We start from the raw sequence: 17,577 nt of genomic DNA, 5'->3' as shown, positions 1-17,577 counted from the left end.
AGTTTGTGCCTAATTTTTTACTACCACACGGTAGCTGTCTCTGAATCCCTCTTTTAAAGTATGGATATTCACAACACGCAAATTCACACAAAAACAACACACAAATTTACACAAGCAATACGCACAAATTCTTTTTGATTTTGTTGGATTGCATTATTTTGTATAATCTTCTTATTTCTCGTAAACTGTTCGTTCATATTGCCAATTAATGTAAAAGAAAAATCTCGTAAACTTTTATATATAGTCTTAGTATTGGCGCTTGTGAGGGGAAGCAGTTGTTATGAGTAAACCGTAGAAAGAATTGTTTGAGATTCAACAATTGAGGTTTGTACTGCTTATCAACAACAAAATCTGAATTTCAACCTTCGAAATTGTCGAATTTAAATATTAAAGACCTTATAGGAATTCCGTGACAATTATTAAATTTTCAACTAGTTGAATACCCTCCCACACTATTGGATTTTCAATTTGTTGACATAACAGCATGATGTATTTTGAGATATTTATTGGAATTCCATCTTGGTTGTTGGATTTCCAGTTCTTTCATCGGATCTCCATCACTAGATTTTCTTTGGCCTACAATAAAATTTCTAGGTCTCATTATTAGGCTTCTCTTCCTAGTTTTGAAATATCGATGAATACCAAATAATAAAACATTTATTTTGCAAGAACAGAAAACTGCAACAACAAATTTCTCACACTAAGAGGAATCCGTGCAAAGAGGAATTTTTTCCCTGCAAATTCTAAAAGGCATCTGCAAAATCCTTTTATCGTCAATGCTTGAAATCACGTGGGTGTTGGTGTTGCGTTTCAGTTAAGCCAAAGGGACTCAGAGGCCTTTTAAAATGATGGTTTCAAATAGCATTCAGATTAGCGGCTGGAAAAAAAGAAGACAAGCGGTATTAACAGCTAAAACAGAATATATATTTATATATATATATATATATATATATATATATATATATATATATATATATATATATATATATATATATATATATATATATATATATATATATATATATGTATATATATATATATGTATATATATATATGTATATATATATATATATATATATATATTATTTATATATATATATAGATTTCCCTCCCCGGAAAATACTCCTCCTGAATGACTGGTCTTACAATGACTTTCAACTTACAAAAAAGACTAGAGTGCTAAATTTCTGATTTAATGAGCACCCTCTGAAGTTTCTGCGGCTATGATTTGGAGGTTTGGGACGAGAAAGGGGCAATCAGTCTCCTATACAGAATAAGTTCTGCTCATTTTGTAATTTAATGTTATTCTTTACTTTCGTAACAGCGTACACCAGATATATTCCTATAAATCAAAAGCGATTAAAGATCAATTTCTTTTGATGCATGTTTAATTTTTTTTTTGCCCTCCCCCAAAAAACAGAAGTCCTACGGCCACAGATATTATACATTACTTTTTACTTCCACCCTTCTCTCGTCTATCTTAGAACTCATTCTGTATTTATCTGAAGGCTCAATGACAGCTTGCTCCTTACTTTCAGTAGAAAAAAACTTGTTTTCGTTAATTTAATTGATCCAAAGGCTCAGTGAGAGCTGGGATGTTTTCGCATGAAAATGCAAGGTTTAAGGTATCTCCCTCCCTCCATAACTATAAAACTATCAGAGAACCCCCTTGTGGAAGTTTAAGTGCCCTCTTGATTTTTGTAAGTTAACCATTGTTTACAAATAACTATTTGTTTCTGGGAAACATATGGACATTTTTTCGGGGGATTTTCTGCGGGGGGTGGAGATTATCTGGAGGAATTTTCCAAGTGGAAAAACTTTTTTGGAAGAATTACCCTGAATTCTTTCAGGGTAATTTTCTGCGGGGATCAGATTTTCTGGCAAGATTTTTTTCTCTGAAAATCGTGGCTAGTGTCCAGAATGATACTGCAAGGTGACAACTCCCTTCTTGTGGCACAAAAATATTTTTGGTGTTTATTTTAATTCATCGCCTCAACGCCAATAACAAAGTCATAGACTGAACGTATATGTAAAAACTAAGAAGAATTAGATAACAAGTACCAAAAACTCATTTAGTTTTCATCTGAAGGTTCAATGAGGCTTAGAAAATTAGACCATTGAAACTTCTTCTATTTGGTATCTTACCAAACGTTGCCATTGGTATTTAGGGAGCTCATTTTTTTAGATGGGTTGAGGGAAGAAAAACATTTAAAAAATGTAACAAAAATGTAAAATTGATATTTACTCTCTTATGATTTTTGGGAATATTTCGGTCAATGCTGCTTTTATGGAAGATAAGAGTAACATTAAACCCCAAAATAAGAAGAATTGCTTCCGTTTTTAAGAGAGACATCCCCTTCCTCATCCACATCCCCCTTCATGGTCGCAGAAACTTTGGAGGATGCTCATCAGACCAAAAATTGAGAGATCTAGTCCTTTTTTTGTAAGTTGAAAGTAATTGGAAACCAACCAGCGACTTTTTTGGGGGGCGGGGGTATCATCCGAGTGAATATTTTCTGAGGGGTAAACTCCGTTCCCAAAGGGTTATGGGTTCCTATTGCATCTATTCAAAGCCATTCAAAGGGGATGGGTTCAACCAGGGAAACTGCCTCAGGTACCGCTACCAAACGTTACCTTTTGTATGTAGGGGGTTTTCTTTGGATGGGGGGAGGGTACAAAAACATTTAAAAAATGTAACAAAAATTTAAAATTGAAATTTACTCCCTTATGATTTCTGGGAATATTTTTGGTCTACGCTGCTCTTATGGAAGATAAGAGTAATATTAAACCCCAAAATGAGCAGAATCAATTCCGTTTCGAGGGAGAAAGCCTCTTCCTCATCCACATCCCCTTTCATGGTCGCAGAAACTTTGGAGGGTGCTCAGTAGACCAAAAATTGAGAGATCTAGTCCTTAAAAAAAAATCCTAGATACTCTCTCGGCATTTCGGAAGAGACTTCTAGCTATTCTAATGATTTCTTTGTTCTTGCTAGCACCTTTTATCTGTAAAAAAAAAAAAAAAACATTTTCCTCCATAAATTAATTGTCTAAAATTCAATTCAACCACTGTTCCAATTCTCCAGATCTATCTCTCTTCTGATTCAGAATCCCTGAATCCCGGAAAACTCACATGCTACGGTCTTTTACTAACAAATCCATACTAGGCACACTGGATACAGGACTGCAGCTTGGATTTTAAATTTGGGGGAGAGATTTGAAGAATATGTCAACAAAATCATCCAGTATGCCGACAAATTTGGACACAAATAAGCTAGTTTTCCCAGGTAACTAGGTGAATTTCCAAAAGTGTCGGCACACGGTGCTTGCACCTTAGAACTTCCCTCCTCCCCATCTTACGACATCACCCCTTAACTGTACTCCTGACTGGATATAATGGTTTTAATGCATTGAATATTGAATTTTTCAACCAGTCAATTGAACATTCATTATAGAAAAATGTATGGTTTATTGTATTCTTTTTAGTTATTTCGGTAAAATTTGTCTGTTCTTGAACTCATCATACATTTAGAGCATTGGTGCATCAGGTGTGTTTTGACAACAAATATACTTAGACTTGATTTGACTCAGCACTGCTTTTCTGTCGACTACGGTCAGGTTCGAAGGGGGAGTGTTCTCCTCCAAACCTCCGCCGGTATTGGAGAAATCTCTAGTGCCACCAGAGTAACCTGGCGGTACTTCACGAGTCAGCGTAACTTCTACGCGTCACGGATTTCTACATGTCTCGTCTCTGGCGGTTTCCAAACCGTCAGGGCTCTGACAATGGTACTTTTCCCGTGGTATAAAAGTTCCAAATTCTGAGGCCACAAGCACCATAAAGATTGAACTCCCTAATTCCTCTTTCATTCCCTCGAGGAAAGATCGCTTGCTTCTAATAGGATCCCCTTCCTATACCAAGCAAATCTAATCTGAGAACCAACTTCGAAATCACCAAACTTATTTATCTTCTCTTCTTTCTTCTTTTGTACCTGTCCGCTGCAGCTGCCCGTTGGCTTATGAATTCACGACTATACCATCCGCTTGGCTTGGATCCATATCCATTCCGTATCTCTGTCCAACCAACCAAAGCTATTCCAAGTACAGCCCTCTTCATTAAGCACTTATATTTTAAACTTCAAAGAAGGGAGAATCCATACGATTTGTGGAGCTTGATCGTGCTAAGCCTGATTAAATAAAAAATATCTCACTCTCACGAAATTACTGTTACCCATTAAAACTTTTCCCTCTCATATTTTAAATTTCAAAGAAGGGAGAATCCACGCGATTTGTGGAACTTAATCGTGTTAAATATGATTAAATAAAAATTTTCTTGCGCTTACGACATTATTGTTACCGATCAAAACTTTTCTCTCCCCGTCAATCTCGACCAGAATTGCTATCCAAAAATATAGTTTTAACGAGGGTGAGTCACCGTTGTAATTGCGCAGTTACAATCCGTAAACTTAACTGTCTACGCAATCAAAGTAAAGATGTCATTACTATTATCAAGAGAAAATTAAAGATTATCACGGAAAAAAGGGGATAATTAACAGAAAAAAGAGAAAAAAAGAAAGGACATTTATCTTTAAAAAAAGAACCGAAGGTTCCAACAACCAGGCTTAGATGATGGCTTCGCTCCTAAGGACTGGAAAACCAAAATTACCTAATGAAGTCTTGTGCCATCATATAGATGAGCTGTGCGTAAAAAAGGGAAAAAATCACCGATATCCGATATATTTTTCCGATATTCGATAATGACACCGACTCCCATATTGGCCCGGCAATATTGGCTGGCTGAAATATCGGTTAGGCCGTGGTCATAACCAAGAGAATGTAATATGTACAGAATTCTTTATTTCAAATATGGTAATAAATTTTTGTAGCAACTAGACCCCCAAGGGAGTTCGTTGCCCTTCAATCTTTTTGGTCACTTAAAAAGGGCACTAGAATTTTTAATTTTCGTTCGAATGCACTCTCTACCGATGTTCTAAGACCATTATTTTGAAACGATCAGCCCTGGGTAAAAAAAAAAAAAAAAAAAAAAAAAAAAAAAAAAAAAAAAAAAAAATAGGCATCTGTTTTCTTTCTTCTGGCATAAAATATAAAGTTTTCCATTTTTGTGATAGGACTTTGAAACTTCTACAGCAAAGTTCTATGATACGTTGAATCTGTTGGTGTGATTTTCATTAAGATTCATTGACTTTTAGGGGGGGGGGGGTTCCCTATTTTTAAAAGACATACAAATTTTCTCAGGCTCTTAAGTTTTGATGAGTATCAGTAAACTGGATAAATCCCATACATTTGGAATCAGAGAGATAAAATGATTCTTTTGATGTGTCAAAGTTTCGTTTTTTAGCGTTTTGTTTACTATTGAGCCGAGTTATTCCGTACTGACAGTTCGTTGGCATGAAGTGTTTGATGCAGAATTCAGACAAGGGGAGGATGGAGGAAGAAATTGTTGCATAATCTACAGGACCGTAACCAGAAATTGTGTTTAAGTGGGTCTTTTCCAGGGAGGGGGGTACAAAAAAAGAAGCTTTATCAAACATCAAAAATGTGAAATTCATATATAATCCCTTTTGATTTCTGGGAATATTCCTGGTCTACGCTGCTATTATGAAAGTAAAGGGTGGCATTTAACCTCAAAATGAGCATTCCTTATATGAGGGGGAATCCCCCTTGTATCCTTGGCCTTGGAGCCTTTCGAGGGGAATAAGTGTATTGTATTGTATTGAATAAACTTCTTCTTGGTCCTCATGGTCGCAGAAATTTTGGAGGGTGCTCCTTATATCAGAAATTGAGAGTTCTAGTTCTTTTTTTATAAGTTGGAAGGGGTTGGAGATCAGCTATCCGTGGGGTGGGGGAAACATCGGCTCCCTTCTATTAGGTGCATTCTTATACTTTCTCTACAGCCGTCAAATACGCACTGAAATCAAGTTGAAGTCAAGTTGCATTAAAACTAACCTATTAGGAATAATCTTCCACATTTCAAATTGTATCAAGCTGTTCGTCAAAGTTGCGATGGACAGGGGTTTTGACAGAATTGAACGTAGCCATTGAAAAATTAAAGAAGCCATAGAACAGTTTCTTATGTAATAAAAAAGTCAGTATCTTTTCTGCAAATACATATAAAATCTATTAAACTCCCCCTGGGTATTACTAGCTTTATAAGCCGTAATCTGACCAGAAAAGCAGCTGTAAAGTAGATAAATAATACATTGAAGGCCTTTACTACAGGGATCTTTGGTAAGATCCCTTTTGTATACCCCTTACAGAGATTCTACAGGGAAGGCCATTGAAGGGATCTTTACTACAAAAATATTCAAGTTTGAACTTGATAGTAATCCCATGTTCAACTGAGAATATTTCAATCATTACGATAATTTATTGAATAAAAGTAATTATTGTGCTCTGTTGAGTGCGAAATGAATATCAAATGAATAAAAGAAAGAACATTTTAGAAACGGATAGAACATTTGAAATCTACCCAAAATATTGTTAGCTTATACCAACGTTTTCCAAACCAGGAGGCGCAGACCAGTCTAAAGGGAGCCGCGATAATTAGTCCCAGTGAACGATTTTCAAATTATTGCTGAAGTTTTGTACGCAAGAAATTTAGAGCAAAAACACCATCGCGCATAGTGCAACTAAACGTTTCGTAACTTTGCACCCCATCCCGTATCTTCATCAACATTTCTTCAAAATAAAAGTTTACCCTCCCAATAAACATATTGGGTATTTATCGGTTATATAATAGACACTATACAATTTCGATCGCGAATGATGCGAGCATGACACAAGAATCTAGTCAAGCAACTTCTAATATATACACATAATACCCTGACACCTTTCTTGTGAGCATTGCCAGATGCAAGACATCGCATCCTCATTGTGTTGCGAGAGCAACACTTTGGTTTTGTCCCGTTTTTTTTTCCTATGCCGCCGATGTCGGCTTATTCCTGGAAACTGGTAAGGGTCTAACCTGTGCGGTTATTACGGAAAGTGTGGACCTCAGGCCGGATTGATGAATATGGTATTATATTTTGGAAAGCTCCGCAGAACTCATGCCTTGGGCAGAAAGGATGGTTTTTTCTTGTCCACCAGCCAGAGCCTATGGTGTGCGAAGTGAAGTGGAGTTACGTAGCCTGTGTCAGAGAGGAGTATCTGAAGTTGTGCAGCCAAGGTTTCGTTTCATCAAACCATGTTTCTGCTTCCGAGTGGAAAGCTCCGTTCTAGCAGGCAAGCAGGCAGGCACCACTTTCAAGTTGAAGGTGGACTAAAATCTATAAGTTTTAAATATATGCGGCAGTTACCCGGCCCCACAGCCAATATATCTTCTTTGAGCGATAAATAGAAAAATTTACAGAAGTAAAAAAGCGGCATTTTCCCACGGGTCCGAAAGTGCTGCCGTGATTTTGGCTGGGTTTATCATTTGTTTTTTCGGACTTGGGATTGAGGCAGAGAAATATTATCATATGTACCTCTTAAACTTTAAAATTTTTGTCATTGCTAAAGAAATTGGAGCTTATCCTTTGCTCCTTTCTAAGTGGTGACGTTAGAAAGTTGGCCTACGGCAAAAAAAATCAACTTTTGAACTAAGACAGATAGAATTTTTTTTTCGACGGCAATCGATAGTTCTTGATGAGGTGATCAAAGTAAATGTCATCCATTTTTGGTACAAAAATTCCTTCATAAGATATACTAGTTGGAAAGTTTCAAGGGATTGACAACTTCAGTAGTAGGGTACACACTGAAACAAAAAATAAGCCGATGCCAATTGCGAGACATGTAGGGGACTTGTAAGGAAAGATCGGCTGTTAGCTCATAATCATATTCGGCAGTGAGGGGTTTGTAAATTTTGCTAATTGGTGTACCTATTATTTGTTTCCAGTGTATTTGATGGTAAGACCGAGTTGGTTCCAGTGGTAAGACATGTAGGGGACTTGTAAGTAATAATCGTCTGTTAGGCTATAATCATCTTTAGTTAAGAGGGGTTTGTAACTTTTGCTAATTGGTGTAGCCTACCCATACTCATTATAACCTAGAATTAAGTGTTTACGCAACGGGTACAAACGATAACGTAAAACAACGAGTCAGTTTTGTAATAATTAATAGAGTGTCATCTATGGTATTTTGATTCTGAAAAGTTACGGATAGTTTTATAATATCAACTAGATTATATAAGATATTGTTCCAAGTCTTGATCCGTCACGATGTCTACGATTGAAAAGGATAAAGCTCAACTGGCTGCAAAGTCAATTTAGTCCCTTCTTTCGATATTCTTTTGTTATTGTTGTTTTTTCAACGCTGAGGAATAGCCTTTGATCATGTGATTACTGATCGCGTTCTTCTTTGAACGTAACGACTTAAACGCTTCGATAGGCTGACAACTTTAGCGTTCAACCGATAGCAAAGAAACAAAACCAAAGTGTTGCTCTCGCAACACTTTATTCGGCGAAGCCGGACAAAGGTTGCCGCAACACTTCACGTTGCTCAGGCAACGTAGGTCTAGTTTAAAACTCAGATTGAAAAGTTAACGAAAAATATAATGAAACATCGCTTATTCTTTGGATCACAACGAAAGTAGCCAAGGAATCGAATCACAACGAAAGGAATCACAATCTTGGAAAAAGTAGCAAGCAGACAGGGTGAATTTTGTTACCTTGAAAAGTTCAATCAAGAAGAAGGATCTTGTAGTCAGACAGAAATAGATCAGACAGAAAAGACTGTCTTATCTATGTACAGAAATCAGACAGAAGATAAGGTAATTTAGCTTAATTGTAACTGTACACAGAGCCGTTCAATGGGTTGGTGGTGTCTGGGAAAACATAATTGTGTTGCGAGAGCAACACTTTGGTTTTGTCCGTTTTTTTTCCTATGCCACCGATCTCAGCTTATTCCTGGGGCCAAAAAGGATGGTTTTTGCTTGTCCACGAGCCAGAACCTATGGTGTGCGAAGTGAAGTGGAGTTACATAGCCTATGTCAGAGAAGAGTATCTGAAGTTGTGCAGCCAACCTTTCATTTCATCAAAGCATGTTTCTACTTTCGAATAGCCTTTGATCATGTGATTACTGACCGCGTTTTTCTTTGAACATAACGTTTTAAAAGCTTCGATAGACTGACAACTTCAGCGTTTAACTGATAGCAAAGAAACAAAACCAAAGTGTTGCTCTCGCATCACTTTATTCGGCGAAGCCGGACAAAGGTTGCCGCAACACTTCACGTTGCTCTGGCAACGTAGGTCCAGTTTACAGTGATATTGCCACTAGGCTGTGAAAGGTAATAAAATTATTTATGGCAACTATATAAATAATAAATTTGCTCCTGTGCCGGAGATTTGGGACTTTGATATGGAAAAGGAGATCAGTGGCTCTCGACAATTATGCATTTCCACCCTGCTCTCTCCAAATGGCACTGTCCTTTGTTGACCTTGGAAGTTCTGATTTTAGAATACGTTGGAGTGAAATTATGGAACAGTATACCACCGGAAATAAAAGATTATGTTTCAGTTCCGTCATTTCGATATAATTACAAAAAACATCTACTTTCTTAAAAATGAATAATGTTTAGGAGGATTCTCTTTTTTTTCTTTTTTATGTAGTGTACAGTGACTTTTTCAGTATTCTTTCTGTTTCAAAGTTTAATACTTTGTTGTTCTGTCAATAATCAGCGATATTTATATGAATACTCGATACTCTACAGGGGCTATATTTAGGCCCTAGGGATCATTGACCAGCCCAGTGAGTTGTGTTTTATTTGTGTCTTTATGTTAATTAATCAAAGTCACTTATAAACTATTAGACATCTCCAAAAAATGTCATCTGGGAGTTCGATATTACCTCTTTCTTTCATTGCATTTCTCAAGACAAAGATATACGACTTTCCTAGCTATCGTTCGGACTTACTAATATTATTAACGATAATGTGAAAAAACCAATGTGTTTGTTGTGTTCCAAAGTTTTGGCTACTGATAGTATGAGACCCGGCAAATTGAAACCGCACCTCGGAACTATTCATTCTGAATATGTTGGTAAGCCCCCAGAGTTTTTTTGAAGAAAATTGGATGAGATATCTAGAAACAATCAAAATTTCAAAAAAACCGTTCATACCTAGAGTTGTACAGAATCGCGCAATGTAAAAAAAAACCCACAGAATAGCAGAAGTAAAACAGTTCTGAATGAATGTAAAACAGCTGATGATGAATACTGTATATGTGTTCGAAATATCCAGTTAAATAATCTTATATCTATTCATTGTCAATAAAAAGGTTTCATCCCTATTTTGAACTGTTTTACTTTCGTCATGGAAAGGCAGTGTTGTCTTCGAAGTTATCTACAGAATAGCAGAGACTTTAGTTTCTCCAGCAACTATTGATACGGTCAAAACAAAGTTTGGCCAATCTTATTCGAATCAGCTTTGAAAATACCACTTAGTGTCAATACAATCGGCTGAGGAATTAATGATATATTTGAAAATCTTTGTGACCAATTGGTTCCTCGGATGCATTATTCTGAATTTTCCCTACAAGTAAATGAAGCTACTGATGCAGCTAAAGACGCACATTAGACAAACAACATTGCGTATGTTTCAAATGTTGACGATACAACTATAATTGAAGATATCTTATTTTGCAGACCAATTCCTGACGGAGTGACATCCAATGAAATTTTGAAACTAATCACAGCTTAGATACCAATACAGTTATGAAAACTCGATTCATCTTTGGGACACAGTGCGCGGTAGCGATGCTAGCGGCTGGAGACAGGAAACTCACAGTCTGTACCAAAAGCTTCTCATGGACAAGATAGGAGTTTTCATAACTGTATATTGGTATCTAAGCTGTGGTCCCGCCTATGGCGTTGTAGTACGATCTACGCGTCGGAGAGCGGGCTTGGAGGAGGTGCCAAGTTCAGAGCTCTGTAGCAAAAGGTTCTCATGGGCAAGATAGGAGTTTTCATGACTGTATATTGGTTTCTAAGCTGTGCAACTAACTGACAGACTTTTCAATGAGAACGACATAATGTGAAATAATTGCATTGGGCTATCTACTGACGGTGCGCAATCAATGGCGGGACACAAAACTGATTAACTAATCTTCAACTCGAACCTAGTTAAAATGAAAACACTCTGGACAAACTGCATGCTCTGGACGAACTGCATGCTCCACAGAGTTGCATGCTCCAGAACTGCATGCTCCACAGAGGACGAACTCTTCTCTGGACGAACTGCATGCTCCACAGAGGACGAACTCTTCTTTGGACGAACTATATGCTTCACAGAGGACGAACTCTTCTCTGGACGAACTGCATGCTCCACAGAGCAGCTCTCGTATCAAAAACTATAAGCGAGCAACTTCGCAATGTTTTGCAAAAGTAACGAAAGTTATAAATTAAATTAAAAACAGCCCAATAAAAGCAAGGTTGTTCGCAAAACCGTGTTTTGATATGTGAGGGCCGCATATTTTATTCTTATACTGCATTGCGAGCTTATTACACGTCACTTCTGTGCTATTAAATAAAAAAAAAAAGTTGTTTAACTAAAAGTAAGGAGCAACATTAAAACTGAAAACGAACATAAATTATTCCGTGTATGAAAGGGGTTGTCCCCTCTTCAACGTCCCGCTCTTTACGCTAAAGTTTCACTCCTTCTCACAACTCTACTTTTTAAAACAATGAAAAACTTTAGCGTAAAGAGCGGGGGGGGGGTTGAGGAGAGCACAACCCTTTTCATAGACAGAATAATTTTTATTCCTTGTAAGTTTTTACGTCTTACTTTCAATTAAAAAAAACGTGTTTGTTTATTTAATTTCTGAACGTTTTTGAATTAATGCATGTTTTGATTTTGGCTCACTGCAAATGAATAATTAAAACCAAATTTGCATATCAATTATTTTGGCTAAATGGCTTTTCACAGTTTTGATCAGATGATTTCTATAAAAAGAGGATGGGGGAAGATAACTAGTTGCCCTCCTAGTTTTGGCTACTTAAAAAGACAACTAGAACTTTTTATTTTTTACAAACTTTTTTATTAGTAATAACTGTACGTAACTTATGAATTAACTTACATAACGAACTTCTATATTTGTATATTTCTGTTATGTATACGAGTGGGTCCAGCCCTCGTCAATACCTTGCTCTTTACACTGAAGCTTTAATTTTGCCCCAATTCTTTAAGAATGACCTCTGAATCAAAAAGGCCGTTGAATAAATAGTTGAAATTCCTGAAAATACTTTAGCGTAAAGAGCAAGGTATTGAGGAGACGAACACCCTTATCTACGTAATAATTTCTATTCGTTTCAAGTTTAATGCTGCTCCTTACTTCCATTAGATTTGTTTTTTATTTATTTCCTCATTGTTTTTTTAAGATAATGTTAGAAAATCCTACACCCCCTTCATGGAAATTCTCTTCCCTAATGATAAATTCATCCATGGAAAGATCCTCCAACGTTAATTCTATCAGATAACTTTCATCGTACGACTTTAGGAGAAGGGGGCTAGCTGCCTTCCGATTTTTTGGTCACTTAAAAAGAGCACTAGAATTTTTAATTTCCGTTAGAATGAGCCCTCTCACAACTTTCTAGAATCACTGGTTTGATACGATCACTCCTGGGAAAAAAAAACAAATAAACCCGCATCCGTTATCTGTCTTCTGGCAAAAATAAAAAACACCACATTTTTGTAGATAGGAGCTTGAAACTTCTACAGTAGGATTCTCTAATACGCTGAATCTGATGGTCTGATTTTTGTTAAGATTCTACGACTTTTAGGGGTGTTTCCCGTATTAATTTCCATTATTATAGCCTAGTTTCTGTTTGTTATGAATTTGACTTGTTTTTTTTTTGCAATTTCTCTATATTTTTTTCTAAATTTAGAGCTACTCTACTCTTAGAGCTAGAAGACAACACTCATAACCTTGAATTTTCTATATATATCCACCCACAATGATCGTTATCTGTATTTCTTGTCAAACCACACTTCTACTGTAAAAAGTGGGATAGTAATGTTTATAGTCGACACAGTTCCAAAGATTTCTTCACACAATCATGTACAAACGGAATTAAATTATGTTGAAGATGTTTTATTCTGTAATGGTTACCCAATTAAACTTATTGAGAATAGCGTAGATAGAAGATTAAAAATAGGCAAAATAAGAAAATAATGAACCCATCCCCCTTTCTTCAGCTACTCTGGCAAGTGAAAACAAAGCTTTTATGACTATACCCACAACTCAGCAACAAACATGAAAAAATTCCAAAAAAACATAACATCTCTCATTCTTTCAAAGTTGAGCCAAATGTTGAACGTTTTCTTAATTCTGGACCCTATAACTAACCCTATTTTGTGTAGTGATGTCTACAGAGTCCTGTGTTGATGTGGGAAGTTTTCACATTGGCAGATCCCTTCGACAAATGGGGGACAGACTGCATAAACACAAGATTTTAATAGATAAATCCCTGAGATGTGAAAATAAAAGTGACAATTTTGATTTGGCTTTGGCCCGCCACATATATTGGGATGGAGGAGAAGCGTGCGTAGCAGTGTTTAATTCAGGCGGGTTGGTGCTGCGGTTGTTTTTTAGAAGTAGTAGTAGTAATAAATGTTTCATTTTGACCAGGAACCAGGTTGCAAGACTTTTGGGCTCTTTTGAAAATTTAAAAAAAATCTCAATATATCTTTAGTATTAAGATTAATCGAAGAAAAAGTTATCATTCTTAAATGAGCTCCAAAAGGTAATTTTGTATCACTAAATAGCCTTTTAAAATGGGTTTTAAATCCATTCGTTACTATGGGCAGTGGTCCGCTCTTAACCAGTTTATAGCTATCGCTCTTGCAATAGTTACAACTGCTACAAGGTCACAAGCTATGTATATTTCCATAATAAATCTTTAAAGAAAGTCTGTTCTTTTCAAAAGACTGGTCAGTGTTTGGGGCACATTTGACACTGACTTACTGCAAGTCATTTTTGCCATAATTTTTTACAAAACTCAAAACTTGTATCTTGGACTCAAACAGCGTTTATAGTTTTAACTCATTTGATTATTCTTTCTACATCATACAATTTTGTTACATGAGAGGCCCTGTTAGGAAAGTAATGTTTTTAACAGGATTTCTAGAGGAAATTTCTTAGAAAAAAATAGTTTTCCATATTTTTTTCATTATTTTTTCCTGTTTTTTTTTGCGTTCTATTTTTTAATTAAAATTCCGTTTTTGGTTTGAGAGACTGTATGACTGTTCAAACATTAGCGTCTGTTTCAAAATGTAAAGCCATTGGTCTAGTTGTAACTATAATTAGCTGTAACTGCATTAATTATAACAGCCTGACAATAATAGTTGACTGAAGTTGAGTATAATAGTTGATTATCAATTAATAATAGGTTATTTTAAATTTGACTTTAAGAGAGCTGCAATTTTACTTTCCTCTTTAATCTCTTTTTCAGGCTCTATGGTTTACACATTAGTTACTTAAAAACTAAATACCAGTGGGATATTATGAAGCCAGGACAAATTGTAAAGAAACAAATCGACGAAGAGTATAGAAAGAAGAAAAAGAAAGATGAGAGAATGAATAAAGGGGTAGCAGATGTATTCTTGACCCCCGCGCAGAAAGTGATTGTAGAGTGTGATCATCCCGTTTTACGCATCATAGGTCTACCAGGGACCGGAAAAACCTACTGCTTAATACTGAAGATGGTCAATATGTTTTTTGAACTTTGGCAGTTACACATGAATGAACCTCACCGAACAAATGAATTAATAATAGTGTTTCATAGGAACGAGGACACACTACATTGGATTAGAGGAATGTTTTGGCAAACCCTCGAGAAACAGATTGAAAGACAGAATAATAACAAAAAGAAAATAAACTGTTTGGAAAAAATTCCAAAACTAATAAAATTCATAGGTGGCAGTAACGTCATTGATATTGAAACGCAGCAGCTGTTTCGCGTTGGAGAATATCGTCGGAGAACAAACTTTAAAGTGTTTTGTGATGATTTAAATTGGGACTTCGGAGCATTTGATACCGGAAATGGATATGTTGAAATTCAAGATGTAATTGACAGGTCTAATTTCTGGTGGTCGACATCGTATTCAGAAATATCAGCAGTTTATTGCACTACAAATAAGACATTTGATTCTTGTCACTCCGCATATCTTACAGATAGTCTAAGGTATACAGGCAGCATATACAGCCTTTTAAAGCAACTTTGTGGGACAGATCCTTTGAGGCATGGATGGATTTCTGGAATGGATTTTAACCCAGGAACACGAGTTATTGGAGAAAAACCTCAGTTTATTTGTGTAAAAGATTGTAACACAATGAAAGATAAGGTACAGATGCTACTTCAAAAAATGGAGGAAGAAGGAATTAGGAGAGATAAAATAGCTGTTATCAAAACTGGGGTGTCGAAGGACATAATAAAGGATATTTTGCAAGAGGAATGTATAACCAAACATCTGTAAGTAAACATAATAATTAATTTATAGATTAGATATTGGAGGCTCCATAATGATCAATACGAAGAATATATTCTCATCTATGAGGAGTAAGAAGGAATGGTTGTAGGGCGATAGTTCAGTCACTGTTGGTTCTAAAGTTTGACTCTTTCTCTTAACTCTACATTTTAAAACAGTAAAAAGCTTTAGCGTAAAGAGCGGGGCGTTGAGAAGGAAAAGCCCCTTTCATATACGGAGTAATTTCTGTTCGTTTTAAGTTTTAATGTCGCTCCTTACTTTCATTTAAAAAACTTGTTTTTTTTATATTTAATTTCTGAACGTTTTTTAATCAATGCATGTTTTGATTTTGGCTAAATGGCTTTCTCATAATTTTGATCGAATGATTTTGAAAAAAAAGAGCAGGGGAGGAAGCCTAGTTGCCCTCCGATTTTCGGTTAATTAAAAAGGCAACTAGAACTTTTAATTTTTTACGAATCTTCTTATAAATAAAAGATATAGCCTACGTAACTTATAAATTAGCTTACGCAAAGAACTTGTGTATTCTTATGTTTTTATTACATATATGAGGGGGTTCGCCCCCTCGTCAGTACCTCGCTCTTTACACTAAACCTTAAATTTTGTCCCAATTCATTAAGAATGACCCCTGAATCACAAAAGCCGCAGAATAAATAGTTGAAATTACTAAAAATACTTAAGCGTAAAGAGCGAGGTATTAGGAGGAGGTGAGTCCCTCATATGGGTAATAATTTCTGTTCGTTTTAAGTTTTAATGCTGCTGCTTACTTCCAGCTGAAAAAAACTTTTTCATTGTTTTTTTTAAGTAATGCTAGTAAATCCTGCGTTCCCTTCATGGAGATTTTCTTCCCCCATGACAAATTCATCGATGGAAAGCTCCCCCAGCATATCCCCATCGTCTCAACCCCTGCCTCCAACCAAAAAATCCTCCTGAAAACGACTGTACACTTCCCAATAACCATTACTATATGTAAGCACTGGTCAAAGTTTTGAACTTGTAACCCCTCCCACGGGGACTGTGGGGGAGTAAGTCGTCCCCAAAGACATAGTTATAAGGTTTTTCGACTACGCGAAATAAAATGGCTATCTCAGAATTTTGATCCGTTGACTTTTGGAAAATAATTAGCGTGGGAGGGGGCCTAGGTGCCCTCCAATTTTTTTGGTCACTTATAAGGGCACTAGAACTTTTCATTTCCGTTAGAATGAGCCCTCTCGCAACATTCTAGGACAACTGGGTCGATACGATCACCCCTGGGAAAAAAACAAAACAAAAAAAACAAAAAAACAAATAAACACGCATCCGTGATCTGCCTTCTGGCAAAAAATATAAAATTCCACATTTTTGTAGATAGGAGCTTGAAACTTCTACAGTAGGGTTCTCTGATACGCTGAATCTGATGGTGTGATTTTCGTTAAGATTCTATGACTTTTAGGGGGTGTTTCCCCTTATTTTCTAAAATAACACACATTTTCTCAGGCTCGTAACTTTTGATGGGTAAGACTAAACTTGATGAAACTTATATATTTAAAATGAGAATTAAAATGCGATTCTTTTGATATAGCTATTGGTACCAAAATTCCATGTTTTAGACTTTTGGTTACTATTGAGCCGGGTCGCTCCGTTACCATGAACTGTTTGATAGGGTAGAGAGGGGCTTGAAAACGTGGGCTTAAAGCGTGGTTTGATGAAACTTATATATTTAAAATCAGCATTAAAATGCGATTCTTTTGATATAGCTATTGGTGCCAAAATTCCATGTTTTAGACTTTTGGTTACTATTGAGCCGGGTCGCTCCTTACTACAGATCGTTACCACGAACTGTTTGACAATTATGAAATGCCCTTTTCACATCCAAAACGACAGTCAATTATTCAACTGAGCTCATTGTGCAGAGATGATGCCAAATTAAAAAAAAAAAAAAAATAAAGCAACAATAAACGAAAAAAAAAAAAACAATATAAAAATACTTTTCTTGTATACTGTTAAAAATGTCATTAAATGGTTTATATATTACCGTACCAAAACTTCTATATTGTTTTTGTTTTAGTAAAGCGCTAGTTTTCTATAGTCCTAGAAACGTAGGGAAATATCACCAGTTGATTTATTTGC

At 36.1% G+C, this 17,577-nt stretch overlaps 1 protein-coding gene across 1 annotated transcript in view; it reads left to right on the top strand.

Annotated features, from left to right (window-relative positions):
- The window catches only part of LOC136040131 (uncharacterized), a 54,363-nt gene that overhangs the window by 3,548 nt on the left and 33,238 nt on the right, over positions 1 to 17,577 (top strand). The window contains exon 3 of the mRNA XM_065724242.1: positions 14,436 to 15,455. Coding sequence (XP_065580314.1) covers positions 14,436 to 15,455 — 1,020 coding nt within the window. The remainder of the gene's footprint in view (positions 1 to 14,435; positions 15,456 to 17,577) is intronic.

This window comes from Artemia franciscana, chromosome 20 (genome assembly GCF_032884065.1).
Source record: "Artemia franciscana chromosome 20, ASM3288406v1, whole genome shotgun sequence".
Taxonomy (NCBI): domain Eukaryota; kingdom Metazoa; phylum Arthropoda; class Branchiopoda; order Anostraca; family Artemiidae; genus Artemia; species Artemia franciscana.
The sequence above is the reverse complement of the archived record's forward strand: the minus strand, read 5'-3'. Positions and strand labels throughout refer to the sequence as shown.